Source organism: Aricia agestis, chromosome 7 (assembly GCF_905147365.1).
Source record: "Aricia agestis chromosome 7, ilAriAges1.1, whole genome shotgun sequence".
Taxonomy (NCBI): Eukaryota; Metazoa; Arthropoda; class Insecta; order Lepidoptera; family Lycaenidae; genus Aricia; species Aricia agestis.
In genome coordinates, this window is record NC_056412.1 from 8,033,044 (window position 1) to 8,056,776 (window position 23,733).

At 35.1% G+C, this 23,733-nt stretch overlaps 2 protein-coding genes across 5 annotated transcripts; one reads left to right on the forward strand and one right to left on the reverse strand.

The window, feature by feature from the left end:
- Positions 1–587: 587 nt before the first annotated feature.
- LOC121728871 (TIP41-like protein) lies at positions 588–3,555 on the reverse strand. The gene is made up of 6 exons (XM_042117196.1): positions 3,385–3,555; positions 2,981–3,138; positions 2,505–2,684; positions 2,081–2,294; positions 1,392–1,550; positions 588–785 (listed from the first exon to the last, which is right to left on the reverse strand). The coding sequence occupies exons 1-6, from the start codon at positions 3,397–3,399 to the stop codon at positions 696–698; spliced, it is 816 nt and encodes a 271-aa protein (XP_041973130.1). The 5' UTR covers positions 3,400–3,555; the 3' UTR covers positions 588–695.
- Positions 3,556–4,055: 500 nt separating this feature from the next.
- On the forward strand, positions 4,056–23,294 carry LOC121728869 (dynamin-1-like protein). 4 transcript variants are annotated; one of them, XM_042117191.1, is made up of 15 exons: positions 4,056–4,299; positions 4,502–4,646; positions 5,468–5,676; positions 5,779–5,989; positions 10,355–10,464; positions 11,823–11,960; positions 12,219–12,459; positions 12,830–12,975; positions 13,696–13,839; positions 14,513–14,671; positions 16,239–16,313; positions 16,845–16,925; positions 17,534–17,657; positions 21,400–21,611; positions 22,004–23,294. In XM_042117191.1, exons 1-15 carry the CDS (start codon positions 4,198–4,200, stop codon positions 22,058–22,060), a joined length of 2,154 nt encoding a protein of 717 aa, XP_041973125.1. In that variant the 5' UTR covers positions 4,056–4,197; the 3' UTR covers positions 22,061–23,294. The 4 variants fall into 4 exon arrangements, with proteins under 4 accessions (XP_041973125.1, XP_041973126.1, XP_041973127.1 ...); XM_042117192.1 differs by having other exon boundaries at positions 14,513–14,653; XM_042117193.1 differs by lacking the exon at positions 16,239–16,313.
- Positions 23,295–23,733: the final 439 nt, after the last annotated feature.

Sequence of the window (23,733 nt, forward strand, 5' to 3'; positions counted from 1 at the left end):
TTCTCCGGTCGAGCCGGCCCATTTGTGCCGAAGCATGGCTCTCCCACTGATTTGTTCATTGCAACGCCACCAACAAATTGCAATTGGGTTAAATGTCAAGTCGTAAACAGTTGTCGTTGCCATGGTATGACATAATTTGGACATGCGCAATAACTAGGTTTTGCAGCGAATGCGCTAAAAATTACGGCGACGAACACGGCCATTGTAAAATGAGTTTGACAAAATTGTCATGTCAACCTGGTTGAATGTCACTCGAGTATATAAGTATACACGAAAAATGTGTACTGAACACATGCATAAATATGCATGTATTCGGGTCACATTTTGTAGTCTTTTTGTGCACTTTTTTTGACGGAGTTACTCTTCCTTAGTTTTTATTATTCGTAGGCTGCTGTCGTGTATCACACGTCTCTTTTTACCACACAGTGTTACCGATAGTGACATCTCTCTTGCTCAGGCCTTTGTTTCTCTATTCTACTAGGTATATTAACTTTATGATTGGTACCTAATATTTTTTCGTCCTTGTGCTTAACGAGTACAAAATAGATTTATAGTAAAAAAGTATGAAAATATTAAAAATGCTTTCATTGATTTCCGTATAATACTTTAAACACTTCAGTCTATATCATTGACGACACATAGGTATTTAAATTACATTAGAGCAGCGCTCCTACGAGATCTATTGAATTTTATAGTTAACATATGACCAATTTCTCCCTTATTTGCTCTTTCACTGGTAGGAATGGAATCACGTCGTCAGCTTCCTTCATTCTTGTCATTGGAATCTAGAACAAAGTAAAAACATGTAACAGGTTAGTTACTTAGCTGATAAAAAAAATGGTTGCCTATGGTCTCTGTGATTTATTTTTATACCTTAATAGCCCATTCAGTAAAAACTGCCTATTTTGGCGAGAGATCAGGCATAGGACTGACATATTTTAACATGCCAATCCAATTATATATCCATATTTTTTGTCAGACAAACATTGTCCTAACCAAAATTGTGACATTTTCAGTCAATACTTACACTTTAATCCACTAGAGCAGGGGTTCACCACGATTAGTTTCGCTCGGGGTCCATTTTAAGAAATAAAATGACCTTCATGGTCCACACATTAAAAATATATAAAAAGTGTCAATTTTTGTAGCTAATTATCTCTCTGAATGATGTTAGGAGTGAAATTGGTGTAAGCTATTGGAATTTAATCCAGGAGATGTTCATTGAGGCCGAAATTTATTTTAAACAAAGTTATAATCTTTGAAAATGCTTGGTCCGCACACAATGTGTCAGCGGTCCGGATGCGGACTGTGGTCCGCCATTTGGTGACCCCTGCAGCTAGACCATGGAGGTGTTAAAAATTACATGACAATAATTAAATGTGGACACTTACATTTAGGTCTTGTGCTTTAGCTTCCTTTGCGGTAAATTCCCGAAGAACATAATTTGACTCCAGCTTATGTAACATTCTCGTTTCATGTGAGCGTACCATCACATCATCCACTCTCAGGAAATACCTCAGTAAAATATACCAGTAGGAGGGCATCACTCTCTGAAAATATTACAGTGTCAATTTTATTAATGTAATTTTTAATATAGTTGCAACAGGAAGTAATTCATGCAGGATTATTATTTTGCCTTAGTTACACATAATATAACTGTATTTTAAAAAGATAAAACCGACTTCAAAATTGTACATAATTGAGAATTAAAACTCCCTATCTCCAAAACTACTGAACCGATTTGATGAAACTTGCACTATTCTCAAGTTGAACAATACCTAGTCCAACAAAAAATGAATTACTGAAATCGGAATGGTAGTTCCAGAGATATGTGAACACAAACATAAAAACATACATACATACTTTTGAAATTTGGCACATTTGTTCAGATGCTGATATAGACTAACATGTACGAAATTTATGTAGTTCTGGAAATATTACATACATACGCGTCGACTTGATAACCTCCTTTATTTGAAGTTGGTTAAAAATAATCACATGTTCTGATAAATTACTTAATAATTATTATGATAATAAAAATAATATAAAAGCGTACCTAATGAAAGATTAAATTACTTACAATTTTGACAGACAGTTTAGATACTCCATGATCATGAAGTTCATCTTCAAACAATGTTAGATCATGGTAAAACAGAATTTGATCTTTCTTTTTTAGAAGCTCAAAGTCTATTGGTTCCTCAGTATGCTCTACTACAATATTATTAGACAGTGTCCCTTTATAATCTGTTGAGAATGTCCAATCAAATGTCTTTTTTTGTTTTTCTGCTCCTGGCCTGGAAAATAAAAGTTGAAATAAAATAATAGTTTAAAGATTCTCTGTTAAGCTTTCACTATTGTAAAGCATTTTTAATAAAGAAAATTATGGCAGTAGCACATCGTGAAATCACAGGCAATAGAAGCTGCTACATCCTTCTTTCTTATTGTAAAAGACGATGCGGAAAAATGTATGGAAGCTGGGACCACCCTCCAATAGCAATAATTACCGAGATTCAAGCCATGCTTCAGAACATGACACTTCTATAGCGTCAATTCTGCAGGAAACCCTCTTGAGTGCATCCAGAGGGTTAAACTGTATCACACCACCACTACTGTGTGTCAGTTTGAGGACATTCTTAGGAAACACCATATCGGGAAAATGAGGTATGCTCAAGTCTTTACAATATCTGAAATATAATACAAATAATTATTATTATCTGAAATGTAATACAAATAATTATTATTAAATTATTAGAGGTTTACTACAAATAAATACAATATAATTTAGGCTTATTATACATTTAATGCTGTGTGTTGTGTTGAGATTAACCCTTGATGGGTTAATCTCTCCCCCAGGCAGCGCCTGACTGTCACATAATAATTGAAAATCTATTGTGTCTGCGATTACCACAATCGAGGTATTACTGTTTTAATAACATTAGACAATATTTTTTTTAATAATTAATAAAAACACATTACTTACATACAAAACTGGCAGAATTGGTCGTCATCTCTCTCACAAACCACTTTAGTAGAGCACACACTTGGGAGAATACAACTGACATCATATGATATATCCCACGGGCCAAACTGTATAGACTGGGAATTTGTTTTGTAGCGTCCAGAATCAATTTGCTCAGTCTGCAAATGAAAAGAAGAAATTAAAATCGAAGAAATCTACGTAAAGTTGCGGGGGAATCGCGAAGTAATTAGTAATAGTCGAGCGGGGCATCGCATCGAGCGTACGGTGATCCGCTACCAAAATATATTCAGCTCGGGCGCATACTATAAGCTTACGCCTGATAAGTATGGTGAAAAAGTAATTTTTAGTAATATCCAGATATTATATACAAATAATGCTCATAAAAGTACATAAACATTACCCACCTCAGTACATAACATGTTGAAGGAAACTTTATCGTTTATATGTGTTTTATAGTAAGGACAATAAAATAATTATGATTTTTTTAAACTCTAATTAGAGAACACTTCAAATTTTTACTGGAAACAATAGTTTTTTTAGGAAAATGAAGCTACAGAAATACAAAACTTTCAGACATTTTGCATTTTGCAACATAATGCACTGTCTACTGTCATATGTCAACTGTCAAAACTCAAGCTTAACAATTTGTTTTTTTCTTATGGCAGCATTGTGTATAATTTTTGCCGATCGCCATGCAAAAATCTTGTATCGAGATAGGTAGGTATTTATTTATGATATAAATATTTAAAAAAATCGTAAAATACGAGTCATTATATTCTTCCAAAACTTGGACACTTTATTACACTTTGATTGTAAAAATAAAAGTTTACGATTTTATACGATGTAAATAATAATGGAATTAATATAGAGAGGCATTCACATTACAATAAAAATAGAGTATTTTTATCAGGTTGCGGCATAAACCTATAATGCTATAATCTATTAAGTCTATGGGTTGCGGTGTAAAAGGGCCCATTCACATCACTGAAGCTCCTTGTGACTTGTCACTCACAAGTCTATTGTTTCCTTAAAATTCATTGGTGAAGTCTGGAACTATAAATGAAAAAAAAAAAACATAAAATCAATATGGCTGACAACTGCCGGTCGGTTGGATTTGTGTTTTGATGGAAAAAGTAATTTCACATTTTGAATGAATTTCGTATTTTAATATTAATAAATACACAATACATCTATATTCAATAACGTAACTGAAAGTCATGGAAGCACTAATACCAGTTATCAATAAACTTCAAGATGTCTTCAATACTGTTGGAGCCGATGCCATCCAATTACCTCAAATTATTGTACTCGGAAGTCAGGTAATTGCATTTGTTGTTCTATAAATAATGATCACTGGCCTATTACTTATTTTTATCCTTTACTTGTATGAAGAACGAGGGTGGTTATGTAAAATGACACTGGGTTCTTTGTCCCAGTTTCAGACGTTTGACTTGTCATTTGCAAATCGATTTACCGTTTGGATCTCGTATTTTAACATGAAATATTTATTTGTATATTTAGAGTTCCGGAAAAAGTTCAGTCATCGAAAGCCTCGTCGGTAAATCTTTCTTACCGAGGGGTCCTGGCATAGTGACTCGCCGACCTCTCATATTGCAATTGGTGTACAGCCCTAAAGACAGTAAGGAGCATAGGTCTGCAGAAGAAGGTAATTTAACAATATTAATTATCTTAGGTTCTTAAATCTGGGTGGGTGCCTTATATACTCCAGTCAGCATGGATCCTAATCTTACTAATAAACAATTAAAAGGTCTGTCTAAGTCATATTATGAATTAATAAGTCTCATATTATAGTAATTCTCTCTGATTTTACAACAGTTTTATGTACTCAAATTCCTATTATTACCTCCATTGTGGAAAAACCAGACACAATAGCTTATCTACTGTTAGCGCGGTCGCCAGTGACCACTTGGGGCTTGAGGCATTAGAGGTCTAGATTGATAATATTATCAATAAACCTTGTATATTACAGTTCAAATTAACCTTTTAACTATTATTAGTTAACTGATTATAAATGAACATGTATTTAATAAATCATGTAGTCAGAAACATTTATTTTGAAAAAGGAATGAAACAACAACATGATAATTCATACTAAAATTGATCAAGTTCCTGGAAGTACAGTAACGATTTGTTTACATTTTTTGCAAAGTTCTTTGTTAACTCTCAATGCCATTGTTAATGTAATGATTATGCATGAATGTTTCTCATCAATAAATGGAACATGTGAAGTTCAATTGAAGTCAATTAACCCAATAATTTTATCGCTTTAAAAGTAAAATTGTGAATACTATTTGTTTTAATTATTATTATTCATTTTTTATTAAAAAAATTAGACTGTTCTTAATATTTTCTATTTTGTAAAAATCTATCTAGAAATTTTCTATTTCGTTAAATTTGCAAAAATTCAAGTTTCATGCATAAGATTAAAGTATATCTTGCAATAATTATTCAAATTCTTTAATTCAGGCACAGTAAATTTAGAAGAATGGGGCAAATTCCTGCACACAAAGGAAAGAATCTATTCAAACTTCGAGGAAATTCGCAAGGAAATCGAAAGAGAAACAGATAGAATGGCTGGTAGTAACAAGGGAATATCCCCGGAGCCCATCAATCTAAAAATTTATTCCACAAAAGTTGTCAACCTTACACTAGTAGATCTCCCAGGCATCACAAAGGTATAATTTATTATAATGGTTCTTTTATTTTTGTAATATTTAATATTAGCATTCCAGGATGTGATTGATAAAATAATTCCAACATTACTAATTTGTCATTAGATACCCATTGGAGATCAACCCGAAGACATAGAGAATCAAATTAGAAATCTCATTGTCAAGCACATTTCAAATCCCAATTCTATAATACTAGCAGTTACGGCTGCTAATACTGATATGGCAACAAGTGAGGCTATCAAACTAGCGAAAGATGTGGACCCAGATGGAAGAAGGACTCTAGCAGTGGTCACCAAGCTTGATCTCATGGATGCTGGTAAGTCAATAGACATTTTTGCAATATTTTAAGTGTGTTACAACTATTTTCCTGTGTTGATATAATATATGTCGTAGGATTATTTGATTAATCGAATTATCGCGAAAATAAAAAACTAGAGATTTCGCGAAAACACGGATAATTAGATAATGCTGTTTATCTTTTACAATTTTTCCAAAAAAAAGTTAGTTTTTTTTTGGGAAAACGCGAGTTGCCTTAGTAACATTGCACATTTTTAATGCTGATTGGCTTGATTTTTGCTTACTGGCCAACTCTTATTCTGATTGGTTACTATATTTTCCTATGTATCTTTGAGGTATTACACTTATTATTATAGAATTATAAAGGGTAAGAAATGACAATGCCTCTTCATAGGAACTTTACTTTTTATTTAACCTTTTGCTCATCTCAACCATAACCTCAGAATTAGGTTCTATTGAACTTTCAGCACTAATTTCACTTGTATCAGTCATTTTGTATTTACAGACACACTTTTAGATAACTTTTCGCACTATTTTTCAAGTCTAACTGCAATTTTAAACACATTAAAATATATAAAAAACTGCTAGCTGGCTTACAAAAACAACCACAAACAAAACAACGCGTAACAATAAATTGACATTTAAAACGTCAAGTCTTCAACCAATCAGAGAAGATGTTGTTATGGGGCACTTAAACCGACCAATCAGTGATTTTTTTCGATAATAATAACGATTTGTTTCGCAATCTTACTAAGGGAAGTATTACATTATCTATACTAATATTATAAATGCGAAAGTATCTCTGTCTGTCTGTCTCGCTTTCACGCCAAAACTACTGAACCGATTGCAATGAAATTTTGTACACAGTTATTCTAGAGTCTGAGAAAGGACATAGGCTACATTTTGATGTGGGAAAATATCTTATTTCCATGAAAATATCGATGAAAATTAATTCGCATTGCGCGTGGCCAGGGCTCATCCCGGGGGTCCTGGGTTCGAGTCCCGCAGGCGGAACAAAAAGTTTTCAATGTTCCTGGGTCTTGGATGTGTATAAAAATAATATTTCAAAAATCTTAAATATATTTTATGTATAATATTATAAAAAATCCAGAAATATATCGATGCAATGAACATTTTAGTTCTAATACGATTCAACAGATGGCGTTTTATTTTTACTTCATTGTAACATAGAACTAATCATACTTATTAGTTATTATGTTTTTGTTTATAGTTTTTATTACGTTAGAATATTATGTTTAATAATATTATCACTTGGTATAATAATAATCAATCTATCTTATAGAACTCCTACTGCATTTCTAAGGAGTTCGAGTGTACCGTGTTGGCCTATATTCCATCCAGAAAATATATCAATGCAATCAACATTTTAATTCTAATATATGAAAACAGATGGCGCTTTATTTTTTACTTCATTATTGTAACAGAACTAATCATACCTACTTTATTATATATTATTGTTTTTATTCATAACTAGCTGTTGCCCGCGACTTCGTCCGCGTGGACTTTAGTTTATAGCGCGCGGTGTCAACAAAATTTGTGTCAAATTTAAAAACTTTTTAAAACCCTGGTAAGTGGTACCCCTCTTAGGGCCGCGCAGCGCGCTACACCGGAATGGCAGCGCTGAAAGTGCTCGCCTCGCCGCTGCCATTCCGGTGTAGTGCGGCCCTTAATTAATCAAAATACCCAAAAACAGCTGTGCAGTGTGCACATAATCTATACTAATATTATAAATGCGAAAGTATCTCTGTCTGTCTGTCTGTCTGTCAGTTTCGCTTTCACGCCATACGCCAAAACTACCGAACCGATTGTAATTAAATTTTGTATACAGATAGTCTAAAGCCTGAGAAAGGACATAGGCTACTTTTTTACTTGAAAAAAGGGTTGTAAGGGTCGTAAATTTGTTCAAAAAATTCATAATAGATGGCCCCGTGCGTCTTCTACATCGCGCTGACGCTTGCTCAAAAGTCATTCTATAAGAGGTGGTATCTTACATTTTTTTCGATTGTTATATCTATTCTACGGTATTAAATAACTCAGTACTTTATCTGTGCAGGCAGTGACGTAACCTTAAGACCAAATTTCACCAACGACTGTTAAAGTTAATGCTCGAATTAGTATCACGTTAGCTGTTTCGTTTTTCATATGAATGAAAGAGAAGACAGGACATTTTAACAAGCTGTTAACACTAACAGACGTTGGTGAAATTGGGGCTAAACCTATCAATGATAAATAGTTTATGGGTAAAGTTATGTAATTGGGGGGCTAAATAAGCTTTAAAATTTGGCATAAAATATAAAGTTTAATATACAAAAATGAAGTACTTATTGTGTGCATACTGCACAGCTGTATTGATTTAAGGGGTACCAGGGTTTTTTAATAAAAGCTTTTGACACCAATTTTGTTGACATCGCGCGCTATAAACTGAAGTCCACGCGGACGAAGTCGCGGGCAACAGCTAGTCATTTATATATGATCATTTCTATGATCATATACAGTGTGTAACAAAAATAAGTGATAATACTTTATGGTGTGTACGTGCTCCTTGTATAGAGTTCACTGTGAAAGTAGCATCTCTGAAAGACGAATTTTTTTTTTCACTTTTGTATGGGCAAGGGCCCGAACGTCATGAGTTCCCCAATACAAAAGTGAAAAAAATTTTTGGTCTTTCAGCGCTCCTACTTTCACAGTGAACTCTCTACAAGGAACATGTACACACCCTAAAGTATTATCACTTATTTTTGTTACACCCTGTATAGAATCCAATATATATATGATCATTTGATCATATCTGCATATTACATTATCATTTTTCATTGATCCAATTTTACGTCATATGTGGTTTCAATAGCCAATGGAGAGCGCTAACGCTGACAGGTATTGACGTCAGGGTTACTAGATCTCAGAGAATTCGATTTGTCAAAAGACATCGTCCTTTTTAATATGGCTTGTTTTTTGTTATTTCAGCAAGATTATCCAAGTATATAATTAGAAAAATAATTACATTACATTATTTGAAACATATTAACGAACAAGAAATTAAAAGACTCTTTTTTATATTAAATAACTGGCAACACCTATTTCTATGACCGTATTGGATCCAATCTCCCAGCAAATGTCAAAAATCTATGATCAAGGAAGAAATGAATCATATGTCTATATTACATTATCCAATATCATTGACTCAATGATCTCGGATCCAATATATATGATAATCTAATATCCCCCTAAGGCGACTCGCGTTTTCGCGAAAACACGACCTTTTGTCAGTAAGGTTGAAAAAATATGTAATCACCATAGTCTAATTATCCGTGTTTTCGCGAAGCCCTAGAATTTTCGCGACAATCCGATTTATCAAATCATCCTACGACATATACATTGTTTCCTGTGTTGATATAATACATTGTTATGAATTCTAAAACTATTTTATTTATTTATAGTAAGAGGTATCTCATTAAAAATGCCTTTTTTTAAGTTTCAGATATTATTAGTTTGGCAGCACGTTTATTTCTTAATTTTAAGTTGAGTTTTAATGAGTTTGTTAACCTCAGTTTTATTAAATTGAATGAATATTTTAATTTTGTATTAAATCTTATTATGCAATGTTGGGTATGGAAGAAATTCATTGTAGTGAACTTAATCTATACTTATATAATATTACAAAGTTGAGAGTTTTTTTGTTTGAACGCGCTAATCTCAGGAACTACTGGTCCGATTTGAAAAAATTATCACAGAAAAGAAGTAGACCATGTGAAGACTATTTTTTGTGGACTAATTAAATATCAACATAATAGGGTTATATTCTACGAATAATAAGAAGTAAGAACTAAGGAACAGTAACTGTGTCAAAAAATTTGTTCCGATTCTACAAAATGCGACCCAAATACATGCATACTTTAAGCAAAAAGAGTCCCGAATACATGCAAGAATTTTGTGTAATTATAGAAGTGATGACAATGATTGTCAACGGCTTTATTTTGTCAATTTGAATGTAGTGTTTCTCTTCTAGCTTGCCATATTATTTTAGTGTGTGAAAAGAACCTAGAGAACCAAATTCAAAACGATTGAAGTATGGGAGTTACCTTAGTTTTTTTATTTGTAGGTTTATATTTTATAATTTTGATAAAAAAATTGGATATGCCCCCTTAAATATTCATTTTATTTTGTTTTTTGTATTTGTTGTTATAGGGGAAACAGGCAGAGGAACAGACATCAAAGTCCTAGTAATAAGGTCCCTTTTTTACCCTAAAGATGGGTATGGAACCCTAAAGATGTATAAATTGGCAATATTTCTTAGTTATTATGATTATTTTGAAAGAGTTCAGTTACACTTTTTTTTTTCTTAATGTGTAGGTCCCTTTTTCAGGCACGGATGCGATCGATATTTTGTGTGGACGTGTTATTCCCGTGAAATTGGGTATCATTGGTGTCGTCAACAGATCACAGCAAGACATCATAGATAACAAATCTATTGAGGTAATTATATTTCTCTGATAGATCTATTATAAAACAGTTGACTCTTAAATATAAAAAAACTGAATCTTAGAGATGATAAACACTGTTACTTTAATCTGAAGATAAAGCAACTAATAATATTCTATCAACCTACTTGGTGTGAAGAAATCAAATCAGTATATTAACTGTATTTTTTCATGACTCGGTAATAAGAGTACAAAAACAAGCTCTATGTTGTGGTTTAGTGGTCACACTATCTTATGTTACATTGCAAATGAGTCATTACACCACTATTGTTAGCATCACTTATCACTATCTTTGATACAGTGACTGAACTTAGTGTTTCTTATTAATAAAAGTATAATATGTAGGTACTACAAAGTTTGCACCATATTGCTGAATAGGTAACTAAAGTATTGTTGAATGATTTTGAGTTAATGACAATATATTATCAGTCAATGCTGGCTTAAACCAGTAATAGTAGAATGCCTGTATTTAATATGTAGGACAACAATAAAGCGAATCGTCATAGTGTTCAAGAGTGCAATAACATCTTTTATGTTATTCATTTTCCCCTATCATATTATTGTAATGTATAATAAACTCCAAAATGTATTTTGCTATGAAAGACATTATTAATAGAATTAGTAAAAGATAAATAAAATATTATATCAGGTATGTTGTATGTCATCACAATAAAAAATATATTCAATGTGAGTAAGGGTATCTTTAAGAGGATTCCACACCGCCGTTTTTCCATACAAACGCTGTCCCCTGTTTCCTCCCTGGATGCCGGTAGAGTTATGATTTTTTTCCTGAATGTCTATGGCCACTATTAGCATGTCCCTATGTTTTCTTTTTTTTTTCATAATTTTATTAATAAAAAAGATAAGAACGTCCAAAAACCCAAAAAAGGGCCAGATTTTCCTCTGTGTTCAAACATCCAGAAAACAAAACTGGCTAAAATATACAAAAAAAATAAAACATAGGAACACAGCTCAAGCCTTGCTTTAATTCTTAATGAAAAAAGTACTTAAATCGATTAAGTTTTGGAGAAGGAATCAGCGGATAACGAATCGTAGATTTTCTGTTCTTTTATTAGAACTTTTGTCGTGTTGTCTTTATCGCGCTCTCCGGTGGGAGACTTGAGATTGGTGAGACAGCAATACATTTTGAAATACCTATTTTCAATTTCTCTCGCCCCTGGTGTATCCTCTTAACCGACTTCCAAAAAGAAGGAGGTTATTTAAGCTATACTGGTGGCTGGTGGTGGATAAATGGTTCAAATATCATAAGATCTATTGTAGAGTATTAAAAAGCTGATAGAAATATTTGCAGGCTAAACATCGTATTAATAGATTTTTATTTTTTTATTGAAGGACTCGCTAAAAGCCGAGGCGACGTACCTTCAACGGCGGTACCCGACCATAGCGACGCGCAACGGTACACCCTATCTGGCCAAGACACTAAACAGACTCCTCATGCACCATATACGAGACTGCTTACCGGAACTAAAGGTAACAAATAATAATATAGAAAGTTTTTTCCCAATCCTATATAATTAAAAATATATTAAGTAATTGATTTTAAATAGAGATGTAGTATATTCTTTTCGCAATCTCATAAATATTACACTTGTAGTGAAAAAAACTAGACAGTGTGTATTGGTTTCATGTCATAATTTATTATTATCTCAAGAATATAGCATACTTCGATGTAGAATTCGTATCGTAATAGTCGTAATTGCATCACTAAATGGTTGTAAATAATTGCAGGTGCGCGTTAATGTCATGATATCACAGTTCCAATCGTTGCTCAGCTCGTACGGAGAAGATGTGTCGGATAAATCACAAACTCTACTACAAATTATCACGAAATTCGCCAGCGCCTACTGTTCTACTATAGAGGGAACAGCGAGAAACATAGAGACCACGGAACTGTGCGGCGGCGCGCGAATTTGTTATATTTTCCATGAAACATTTGGCAGAACTCTGGACTCCATACATCCTCTTGTTGGTGAGTCGAGACATTGTAATTTTAAATTCATAAACGAATGTAAACTATAGCATCCTCTTGTCCTCCGTCAAGTGGCTTTTCCAACATATAGACAAGGAGAAACATTGTATAGTCTATTGTTATAAATTCTTATTAGTAAAGGTGATCGCACATTTATCAGCAAGCTCGTGCCGTACGCGATGCATATTAGAATTCGTTGTATGAAAGTATGTGAAACATTCGTCCGCACTATACGCGCCGCATTTCGTGTACTATGCGGTGCTGACAAATGTGTATTCACCGGTCAGCTTATGAGTAATAAACGTTATTAAATAAAGTTTCTAACTTTTTTGTTATTATAGTTCCTCGTCTAATTGTTTGATATTTGTAGGTTTGACGCGCATGGACATACTGACTGCCATCAGGAACGCGACGGGGCCCCGGCCCGCGCTGTTTGTGCCCGAAGTCTCCTTCGAGCTGCTTGTCAAGCGACAGATCAGAAGATTAGAGGACCCATCTTTACGATGTGTTGAATTGGTAAATAAGTCCAGTCAATATGAGGGTAGGGAAAAATACAGAACTAAAAACGAAAATGTTAAATGTCGAGTTTTATTGTATTACAAGTTACAAATGCACCACTGATTGACCAGTAATGTACCATCGAGGAAGTTGATTCCTATGCAATTGACATACCAACGTTATTTGGTCGAATATGTCAATTCAATGTTAATTGTGATCTGTCAGCTGGGTTTGACGTAACGCGACCAAACTACTTAGGTCCCCGATTTGCATAGGAATCAACTTCTCTGATAGTACTTAACCATAATTCTACCAAATCGCCAAACTGATGCCTGAAAAATAAATACAATCTAAAATCGTAAGCAATGAAGCACAGAATGATTGTGGCACAGTGTTGAAATTCTAAGTTTAATAGTTTATTAAGTAATAATAAAGTTATAGTAATATAATAGATACATTAAAATACTAAAAAGATAAAACTGACAAAAAAAAAAATTTGATTAAACTTGCAGTATTCCATAAGTTGAACAATACCTATAGTACCGTACATGAATAAAAGAATCACTTAAATCGGACTCGTAGTTCAGGAGATATGCGAACACAAACGTAAAAACATACATATATAAACAGTTGTGGAAATATTACCTACATACGGGTCGAATTGATAACCTCCTTTTTTGAAGTCTGTTAAAAATACGTGGCAGAACGTTACCGTCGCCTGCAATATCTTTTTGTCAGGTGCACGAGGAGATGCAGCGCATCGTGCAGCACTGCGGCACGGAGGTGCAGCAGGAGATGCTGCGGTTCCCGCGCCTGCACCAGCGCATCGTCGACGTCGTCACGCAGCTGCTGCGCACGCGCCTGCCCGCCACCAACGCCATGGTATTTTATTTTACTACTTTTTTTAAGCTACGATAGATTATTATTTATTAGTAATGCTCCTGCTCCACCTGCGTTAGCGTTAACGTTAACTTTATGTCGAACTGCGCGTCGCCTTATGCATTAACATTGCGCGTTGGCTACATTTAGGCATTAACATTCCAAAGGCATGGTTCTAATTGAGGCAATTTTAAAAATCACAACCTCGTATTTCCATTTCATTCGCGCCAAAAGAAAGCATACATGTCGTTCCTCTACGCATGCGTCATGCGGAATGAGCCGGCGTTAATGTAGCCAATATCCTTTAGCACATTACAGTGCGCGGGAATTCCCTATTAAAAAAAATCTTGGAAGATCCTTATTACAGAATGTATAAGCTATACAATGATTTGTCCTCCGTCAAGTTGCTTTTCTAATGTAATACAAAACATCGATAACTTTCCTATTCGCATACGGCTTAGCGTCTAGTGTCTTCATTCCGACAGGAACTAATAGGCATTAACAAGAGTTCCAATTTCGTTATTTAGTCACTCTAAAATTCGAGAACAGCTGAACCGATTTTGCTGATTTTAGCCTTCAAATATTCGTGGACGTCCAGAGGTTTATACTAGCCTTCTAGTGGTACGAAGTTTACCGGGTCATCTAGTTTTGAAATAACGTACGTTTTCGTCGTCAGGTGGAGAACCTAGTTGCGATCGAGCTGGCGTACATCAACACGAAGCACCCGGACTTTCACCGCGAGGCGGCGCTAGTGTCGGGGCTGCTAAAGGGCTCCGACCGACCGACACCCTCGCCGCACCCGCTGCAGCCCAGCCCGGTACACAACATGATCAAAGTACACAATACATTTTCTATATCGACTAACAACACTGACCTACTAAACTGTCGTCTAGTGCACTTGGAGCCACCGCTAAAATCTTGAGGCTCTGTCAACTTACTAAAGTGCTCCGTATAATAATTATAAAATTTGATTTGTTGATATTATGTAGGTGGATTGTGGAAATAAATCGAACGACTTAGAGCGCTTACAGACGAATGGCTCTTGTGAACGACACGCGTCGGCGGTAGTCGACGGCACGCGTCAACGGCAGTCGACGGCAGCTGTCGATAGTTGACGGCTGCCGTTGGCAAGTGCTGTTCGTCTGTAAGAAGCCGTAAAAAATATAACAAACGTATTTTGGAACATGTACTTTTACAGATGGCACAGAGCAGAGAGCGGAAAAAAACAATGTTGCCAACTTACATACGGGGCTGTCAACTTAAAATAATATTGTCGCGTTTATTATCAACATGATCGTTTTGAATATTCCATATCCTTCTATACGCTTAGGGCGTCCTATTGAAGGAATGACCAAAGTTTAAAATTAAATCAGTTGGTGGATTATGTTAAAATATAATCTTACAACACAGTAGGCTACTTGACCTAATTTTTTTCTTCATGCTAATCGCTTCTTAATCATTCATTTTCACAAAAAAAAAACTAATATTTTAATATTTTACACAGTAGAAACCCATAAAAATGTTGATTGAAAAATAATATGCCTTATAAATGGCGCCGAAAACACTGTCCGCCATAGTGTGACGTCATACGTTTTGTATTTTAAACTCTTTTTACTGAACATGTTTTTATGTGCTAAATGTACGAGTCTAAAAGTGCCCAAAAATTATAAAATAATTAAATAAGAGATTATAAATCATTTGTAATGTTGAAAACTTTTGGAGAAAAGTTTTGGCCATTTCATTTCCCGTCTACAATAAATGGAGATAATATATAAAACTGATGTTTTATTTGAATTATTCAAGAAAATATATTTTAGAAATCTTTCTAGGCTTATTCTTATTATTTATGTACAAATAAACTTGCATATAACGAGCGCGGTAAATAAAAGATACTAAATTAGGAGTCTGATGACGTCACATCCGAATCGGAAGTACGCCAAAAGCGTTTTCGTCAGTACAAATCCTATTTTCATAAAATCGTATTTTCAAATCGACTTTATTTATCAATCATAAGCTTTTATTTGATGATAAGGGTGAAATACGGTTTCCTAGGCCAAGTTCTAGAAATATGCATTTGTTCAATGAAATTGAATATAGGTCAAGTAGCCTGTTGCATTCTCATCAATCTAAAAATATTTTTTATCATGATATGAAAATATCAAGATGAGCCATTTATTATTCAAGTTTCATTCATGAAAGTCGAAAGTTCTTAAAATAAATACGAGATTTGCCATTTGGGATAAGACTAAACTAGTAACCTCTAACACTATTAATTTATAAGCTAAAGATGAAAAATTACTCAAGTAAGAAATATTTTAGAATCGATCTTACTATCGTTTTAGTATAGATTTACTAGAAACTTAAGTATGATGAACTGTTGACGTTCAAAATATTGTTTGTAGTTGTTCCTACGGCAAATGGGCGAAAGAGGGTCCACGTTTGTATTGTTAGCTAGTTTGTGGGAGAACTATAATAAGGTAAACGATACATGGAACAATACTCATTTCGTCTTAGATTTCATAAGCAACATTATGTGTAAACGAATATCATTGTGGGCTCTTTTTCAACCAAAACTAATGTTACAGTAGACGCCACCACTAATTGCTTGTGTAAATATTAAGTCGTGTAAGTTTTTCATCATTTGCCTAAACATCATGCATTCTATTTCGTTTGCCCGAAGAACGATGGGAAAAAAATATTTTATCAATTATTATTAACAATTTAAGATGTAAGTGGATGAAATTGCTAACTAACATTATATAACATATAACTATTACTTATTTCCTTAGAATTTGCACAAACCTTGTAATTTACCTACTTCATAATAAAAAAAAATCTGGCTAACTTTGTAAGTCACATGAAATCCACATTTTTTTATTGCAAATTATTTTCAATAATAAGTTATTTAGCCACTTCACTTACAGCTTTAATGAATTAAACAGACATTAATGAATTAGGACTGAGCTTTTCGTTCAGTCTTTGGTGTAAACTATTGCGATGTTTTTCAGCACGTTCCCGCTATAACAGACGGCCACGACCGCTCGCCGCCGCAAGCGAACCACATCGACGCCCGCTCTGGGTCGCCACAGGTAATATACACTATACAGACTTATTTTGTGCCTTTAGAAAGAATATTTATTTATGATGGTTCTGTAGGCCTACTACGAAACCGTTTTGAGACTCTAACAATCGGACGAGAATGCCGCGTCCTGCTCTAACAACGTCATTTCACGTTTGCTAGAGTAGGACGCAACATTCTCGTACGATTGTTTGAGTCTCAAAACCGTTTCGTGGTACGGGCCCTTATTTCGATTGTTTTGATCCGTCGCAAAAGAACTGAATTTCTTATAGAGGTTAGAATAAGAAACCATGCCTAGCGAGTTAAAAAGACGATTATCGAAAAAAAAGGCTTTTCATGCATTTATAACCTCAATTTATGCAAAATAAAAATGCCAATATTTAGGGCCGGGAAAATTATTCTAAAAAAATGTGTATTTAATATAGCCAGATGACGAAGTTGGTAAGTCACAAGGTTTGTTCAAGATAAAAAGGAAAAATTAGTAATAATTATTGTCCTTATGTTATAGAATGTTAGTTAATAGTTATCAGGTTCATCCACTCACATCTACAATTCCATTAGCAGTTCACGTGCTACGTTCGAACAAACATAATGAATTAATGGCTTTTAACATTCCAGATGAACGGCACCCCAGAGAACAAAGTGATGACTCCGCAGAAACCTGTCAACCTTCTGCCCGAAGTGCCCATGCAGACCTCCCGTAAGCTCTCCGAGAGGGAGCAACACGACTGTGATGTTATTGGTGAGAGTATATCCTACTCGGCTATATAAAAATAGTTTAGAAGCTTTAACAATCAACGTATGGTGCTCGAGCTACTTACGGAATTAAAAACGCAAAAAAGAAATAATGTAGCATCAAATAGTATATTCGCCTCTCAGTCATAAAATAGTTAAACAGTGGATTGGTATAGCTTTAATACGCATTGTTTGAGTATGTTTTGTAAGGGAGTGTCGATGTTTGTTTTTTAATGGACAATGGAATGGAATCACAATTTTGTATGGAGCCCTTAAATTTTTATTTTATTTTAATATTATTATTAATTTTTAAAGTACACATATAATTAAGGCCTCTTTATCAATGAGGTTGCCGTTATTGATAAAGAGCTAAAAAAGCCAAAAAAACACGTTTATTGTATGGGGCCCGCGCGGCACAATTGTGATATGACGTCACACCGTAACCGGGCGCCCGCGTCGTACAGTTACACCTTGTTTTGCTTATAAATCGGAAACTAATTAATTAACGTATCCAAGTAATTCTTTCACTAGTATTTTTTATTTTTGACAGAGAATATGGACTGCTAATAATCAAAATTGGGTAGCATTCTTAATTAAAAACCTAGTACACTGCCGAAGACCATTGGCAACGTGGTTTTACTTTACCTATTGTCCACTCTAGTTTCGTTATTTTTTGTCAACAAGTTTTCTTTATAAATATCAGCTCCCCTTTTACATGAAACGATCGTATTAAAATATGTTTTTGTTTCATTAGATGCATTCATTTTACTAACTGTATAATGTCCTCATAAACACTTTCCGTTGTTCTGTGATGTTAGGTGGACGGAGCGACGTCGACACAAACATGTCTAAAACGAAAGGCATCGATATGATGCAATTGAACGGAATGGGAGACTTAGTCGGTGAGGAAAAGAGATAGAAGCATAACGCTTGATCATCTCACTGTTAGGTTTCCGGCCACCTGTCATCATGTGCTTTACAGCTTGCTGCTTTTATACACACAAGCAGGCAGGCACACACAACTTTATTATCTTGGGTTATTGGTAGATTTTATTTATATTTATATATTTTGTATTGTCACGTTCTTGAAAGCTATTGTACTTCATTGTTTGCTATTCAGTTGCACCGATTGCCCTCTCCAGTTTTAGGCTGCGTTTCCACTGAAGCGGAGCGGAGCTTAGCGGTGCCCGAATTGACCAATCGTGCTATTCCAGCGGAATGACAGCGAAGCGGAGCGAAGATTTCGAGCATGGTGATTGGTCAATTCGGCACCGCTAAGCTCCGCTCCGCTTCAGTGGAAACGCAGCCTTACTGAGCGATCTTAGAGTTGTGCGCCGCCTGCTTACTTTGTTTCGGCGATCGTCGTTTTTAGTGGTCTGATATTTCCAAAAAAAAGACTGAAATTGCCCGAAGACCTTTGGGTGGAGCTCAACCTCATATTTATATTATTTAAAAGTTTATAAAAAAACGCAACAATATAAGGCTGCCTTCACCTTAAGTCGCGAGTAGTGCGGCAGCGACTTCTATACTAAAACGAGCCGCGCGGAAAGTTATGTTTTAATTACATTGTTTTAATATATCGCTGCTTCTTTCTTTGGAAATAATGTATTTACTTTGTAATATGTTAATAACAAGTGTTATTTTCGTAATTATGTCTGCGCGTAACTAATCTAATGTAATGATATTATATTGAAAATGTTAATTACACTATATTATACTCTATATAATAATTAAATAATGTTGAAAAATAATATTGTGAAATGGAAAATTTATTATGGTTAATTTTATAAGTGTTGTATATTTCCCCTTTACTAATTTAAATATTTACACAGCGTGGTGAATAAGGCTGGCCGCATACACACATTTTCCGTATTCGATTTCCGAATTTCTTTTCCGTATTCAGAAATTCTAATGCATGGAATCAGTAAAAAATACATTCACTGGCGCACACGTTCGCTTTTTCCGAACGCAATGTATTCCGCACGTACCTACGTTTCAAGTGCAAGCCGGCGCGGCGCGTTCGCGCGTGAATAAAACGCACGTTTGCGCTAGTCTCACGGAATTCCAAATCGAAATTTCACATTAGGAAATCAAACACGGAAAACGTGTGTATGAGATGATATGCGTATGTCAAGTGTCTTTTTTAAGAATTGAGAAACATACGCGCTTAAGTATAAGCTTTGCAAATATTCTGTTAATAAGATAATATCCAGTATCCACCTTGGATATTGCATGACGTAATAGAGTTAACTTAAGCATTCTCTTCTCAATAGCTAGACTCTTTACTATGATTTTAAAAGTATGAACGCGTGCGCGGCTTTATGTCTTATAGCAGGGTTTCTCAAACTTTCGGCTCCACGAACCACTATTAAATTTCCAGGTGACAGCGAACCCCTTAGAGCGCCTTAACATTACGTCGCAATCAGTGCGGCTGCAGCGCCGCACTGATTGCGACGTAATGTGAAGGCAGCCTAACTTAAAATATATTGAAATCCCCCCTCCCCCTCCCCTTTAGGAAGGGGAATTCACCGCTTTGCGTGAGAGTTCGAAATACTCTGCCTGTCTAGCTGTCCAAAAATCTATCAAAGGATACCTTTTGAAATCAGCTTGAAGAGTTTCATTTACGTACATATATCTAATAATGACTCCTGTTGCCACCATTACGTAAATCTTGTCGCGAACCCCCTGCCGTCGAATGGCGAACCCCTAGGGCAGGTGTCACCAAATTGCGGACCGCAGTCCGCATCCGGACCGCCGCCCCTTGTGTGCGGACCGAGCATGTTCGAAGATGATCTTCGTTCATCTTAGGACTTCAACATCTCCAGGATTTAATGTCAATATCTATAGCTTGCACCAATATTTCACTCCAAACTTCAGAGGGATAATTAGCAACAAAAAAATGGTTACTTTTTCTCATAGATATCTAAAAAATACCTTTGTTTAATAATTTTTTATATAAAATGTGTAGACCGCGAAGGTCATTTCATGTCTTAAAACGGACCCCGAGAAAAACTAATTGGTGACGCCTGCCCTAGGGGTTCGCGTATCCCACTTTGAGAAACCCTGTCTTATAGTAATCTCATGTATATTCGGCTTAGAGCTATTTCATCTCTGTATTACTTTGAGACTGATATCGTCGTTGGCATAAATGTATAGGTGATATAACTCTAAACTTACTAAACATTACTCTATCATTGTCAACTCAGCACGCGTCGATGTATAGATATCACTAATTTTCTGTTGTCTATATAAATATTCCCTTGCTAATAAAATCCTCTATGTATACCAACGTAAGGTTTTTTCTTGTCTGATACGTTGAAAATTAGCTTATGAGACAAGGCCTAGAGGTATATGTACTGTACCTACTATATTACAATATCGGTATATATAACGTAGACTTTTATTAGTAAGAGGTTACGGGTCGTTTATTAGTACCTAATAGTTTTGTCCACACTGTGCCTTTTTCTGTTCGTCAAGGGCATGCGTTATAGCGCAGTCAACAGCGAACGTGAGGCATGCCCTCTAAGTCTGACCGTATCCTAAACTTTCGCTTTGTTATTAAAAATGACAGTTGGCGTTGCGTTCGTTGACGCATTCAATTATTGATTGCGCCAAAACGAAAGTTGAATGAAAGAAGATGACGAAAATTGAAGATGAAAGGGCATAGTGTGGACAATGCACATAGCTTATGTGAAGATAGCTTAGAGCAACTCCTTCAATGAAATTAACTCGAATCGACATTGTTACAGAGAGATTGATCAAATCGTACTTCTACATCGTGAGGAAATCTATCCAAGACTCAGTGCCAAAGGCTGTGATGCATTTCCTAGTTAATTACGTAAAGGACAATCTACAATCGGAACTGGTGACCCATCTGTATAAGTCGGACCAGGCTGAGAGTATGCTCAATGAATCTGAACATATCGCTCAGAGGAGAAAGGAAGCTGCCGACATGCTTAAGGTAGGTTGGAAATAATCCATATTCCATACTTATATTATAAATGCGGAGGTCTGTCTGTCTGTTACCTTTTCACGTTTCAACCACTGAACCGATTTTGCTGTTTGGTTAGGACAATGCAGGCTGATCACCTGATTGTCTGACAAGTAAGATGATCCATGCGTCGGATGGGCATGTAAAAAGTCGGTCCTGCGCCTGATCTCTCGCCAGTCGTGTCGGTCTTCCGTCCCACTGGGTTATGAGAAGAAAAAGGGAATAGAGAGTGCTCTTGTGTACTGCGCACACACTTGGGCACTATAAAATTACTCCTGCGTAACTGGCCTGGTTTCAATGAAACCGGCCGCCGTCACCGAAACCGGTGTGGGAGTTATTATTAATGTGGAATATATTTTCAGGCTCTCCAGCGAGCCGGGCAGATCATCAGCGAGATCCGTGAGACGCACATGTGGTGATGGTCTCCGGACGACGACTCTAGTCTAACGGATAGCTGAACGAGCTCAGTTCACGTCCCTAGCCTTCATACTCAGCCCTTTCGCCTTAAGAGGGAGTTAATCATGCTTATAAGTCAAAGGTGACACCCGAACAACGCATGCATTGCATCACAGACGGCACAATACGACAAACTGCAGCGGGCTACATCTCCTTTGAGTGCGATAGGAAATAATGCGCGATTTAAGTTTTGAGCATATATTACCCATTTAAATTGTCGCTTTGACACTTGCACGTATGATTCACTGACTTCCTAATGCGAATAGGCTGGTTAGGTCTATATCGTAACTAAATTATGTGAAAATAAACCACAACCAAGTTTTAAATACAGCTATAATTTTTGGAGGTGTGGTAATACGCTCGATAAATGGTTTCTGAATGGAGTGTAGTGTAGCATTCTATAAGTCATTGACCGATATATTTTAAAATATTTTTTCTTCAAGACGTTTAAGCTCATTTTTGTACTTACATGTGCTTTGTATGTGCTCGACTGCATTTACGTTTTGCGAAAAGATGCGTAAACTTAAGATATGCACATTGCACATACTAATGATTTGTACAATGTTATGTCAATGACTACTTACACTTTCTGTTAGTTTAAATCGTATTAAATAGAAATTTTATTCTTCACTTTTATAATTTATCATTTTCTTGGGCGCTCATGACAATTTATACCGACTTTAATGAGAAAAGTACTCAATTTGATTTTTTTAAATTTCCTAATTGGTAAGGGATTGACTAAAAGAATACTTGCAATGTTTTTGGTGTCATCATTCCCTTTAAAATATTGCAAACATACGAAAATACCAACCAAAGATTTGAAATGAATGTATTAAATTGTAGATTTTTTTCGATTAAAAGTCTGCGTACAAAAATTATTGAATAAAATATTCCTTTTGAAAATACGCCATTAAAAAACACATCTATTATGTTTAACATTTTCAAATATACATATAATCATATGAGTTTAGGTAGTCTTATAATAACACTAAAATTATGCCTGATGTGACTAAAATTAGAGTTACAGTATTCAGGAAAAATAATAGGTCAAATAATTTGCAAATAAAATATATAAATATGAGATAATGTGTTATTTTACTCAAACTAAAATGTATTTGATAGTGGTATGCATTGAGAAAGACAATTACATTCGAAGTTGTACAGTCACACAAATTCTATCAATATTTGGTTATAACTTCACTACAGTGTCTAACGAAAATAAGTGATAATACTTCAGGGTGTGTACGTGTTTCTTGTAGACGAAAATTTTTTTTCACTTTTGTATGGGCAAGGGCCCGAGCGTCACGAGTTTCCCCATACAAAAGTGAAAAAAAAATGTTGGTCTTTCAACGCTGCTACTTTCACAGTGAACTTTCTACAAGGAACACGAACACACCCTAAAGTATTATCACATATTTTTGTTACACCCTGTATATTATATTGCTGTCTCCTTTGTCATCGTACTATGCTGATTTACTACTCTTTCCTAGATAAAAAGAGGATTTTAAACTTTACTGCCACAAAATCGAGTTCCCATTTTATTCCTAATAAAATAAAAATCCCAATGTAACATGTAAATATAAACGTGATAATATTATGTATTTTTTTTTTGCAAATATGAATGTAGCATAATTTT

Excerpts from the sequence above, each read along its gene's own strand:
- LOC121728871 (XM_042117196.1), bottom strand. Across the intron at positions 2,685-2,980 it reads CAATTCTGCCAGTTTTGTAT|ATATTGTAAAGACTTGAGCA; the intron begins GTAAGTAATGTG and ends ATTATATTTCAG. Across the intron at positions 1,551-2,080 it reads CTAAACTGTCTGTCAAAATT|AGAGTGATGCCCTCCTACTG; the intron begins GTAAGTAATTTA and ends TAATATTTTCAG.
- LOC121728869 (XM_042117191.1), top strand. The coding sequence starts at position 4,198 with ATGGAAGCACTAATACCAGTTATCAATAAACTTCAAGATGTCTTCAAT. Across the intron at positions 10,465-11,822 it reads TAGATAACAAATCTATTGAG|GACTCGCTAAAAGCCGAGGC; the intron begins GTAATTATATTT and ends TTTTTATTGAAG. Across the intron at positions 17,658-21,399 it reads ACACGACTGTGATGTTATTG|AGAGATTGATCAAATCGTAC; the intron begins GTGAGAGTATAT and ends ACATTGTTACAG.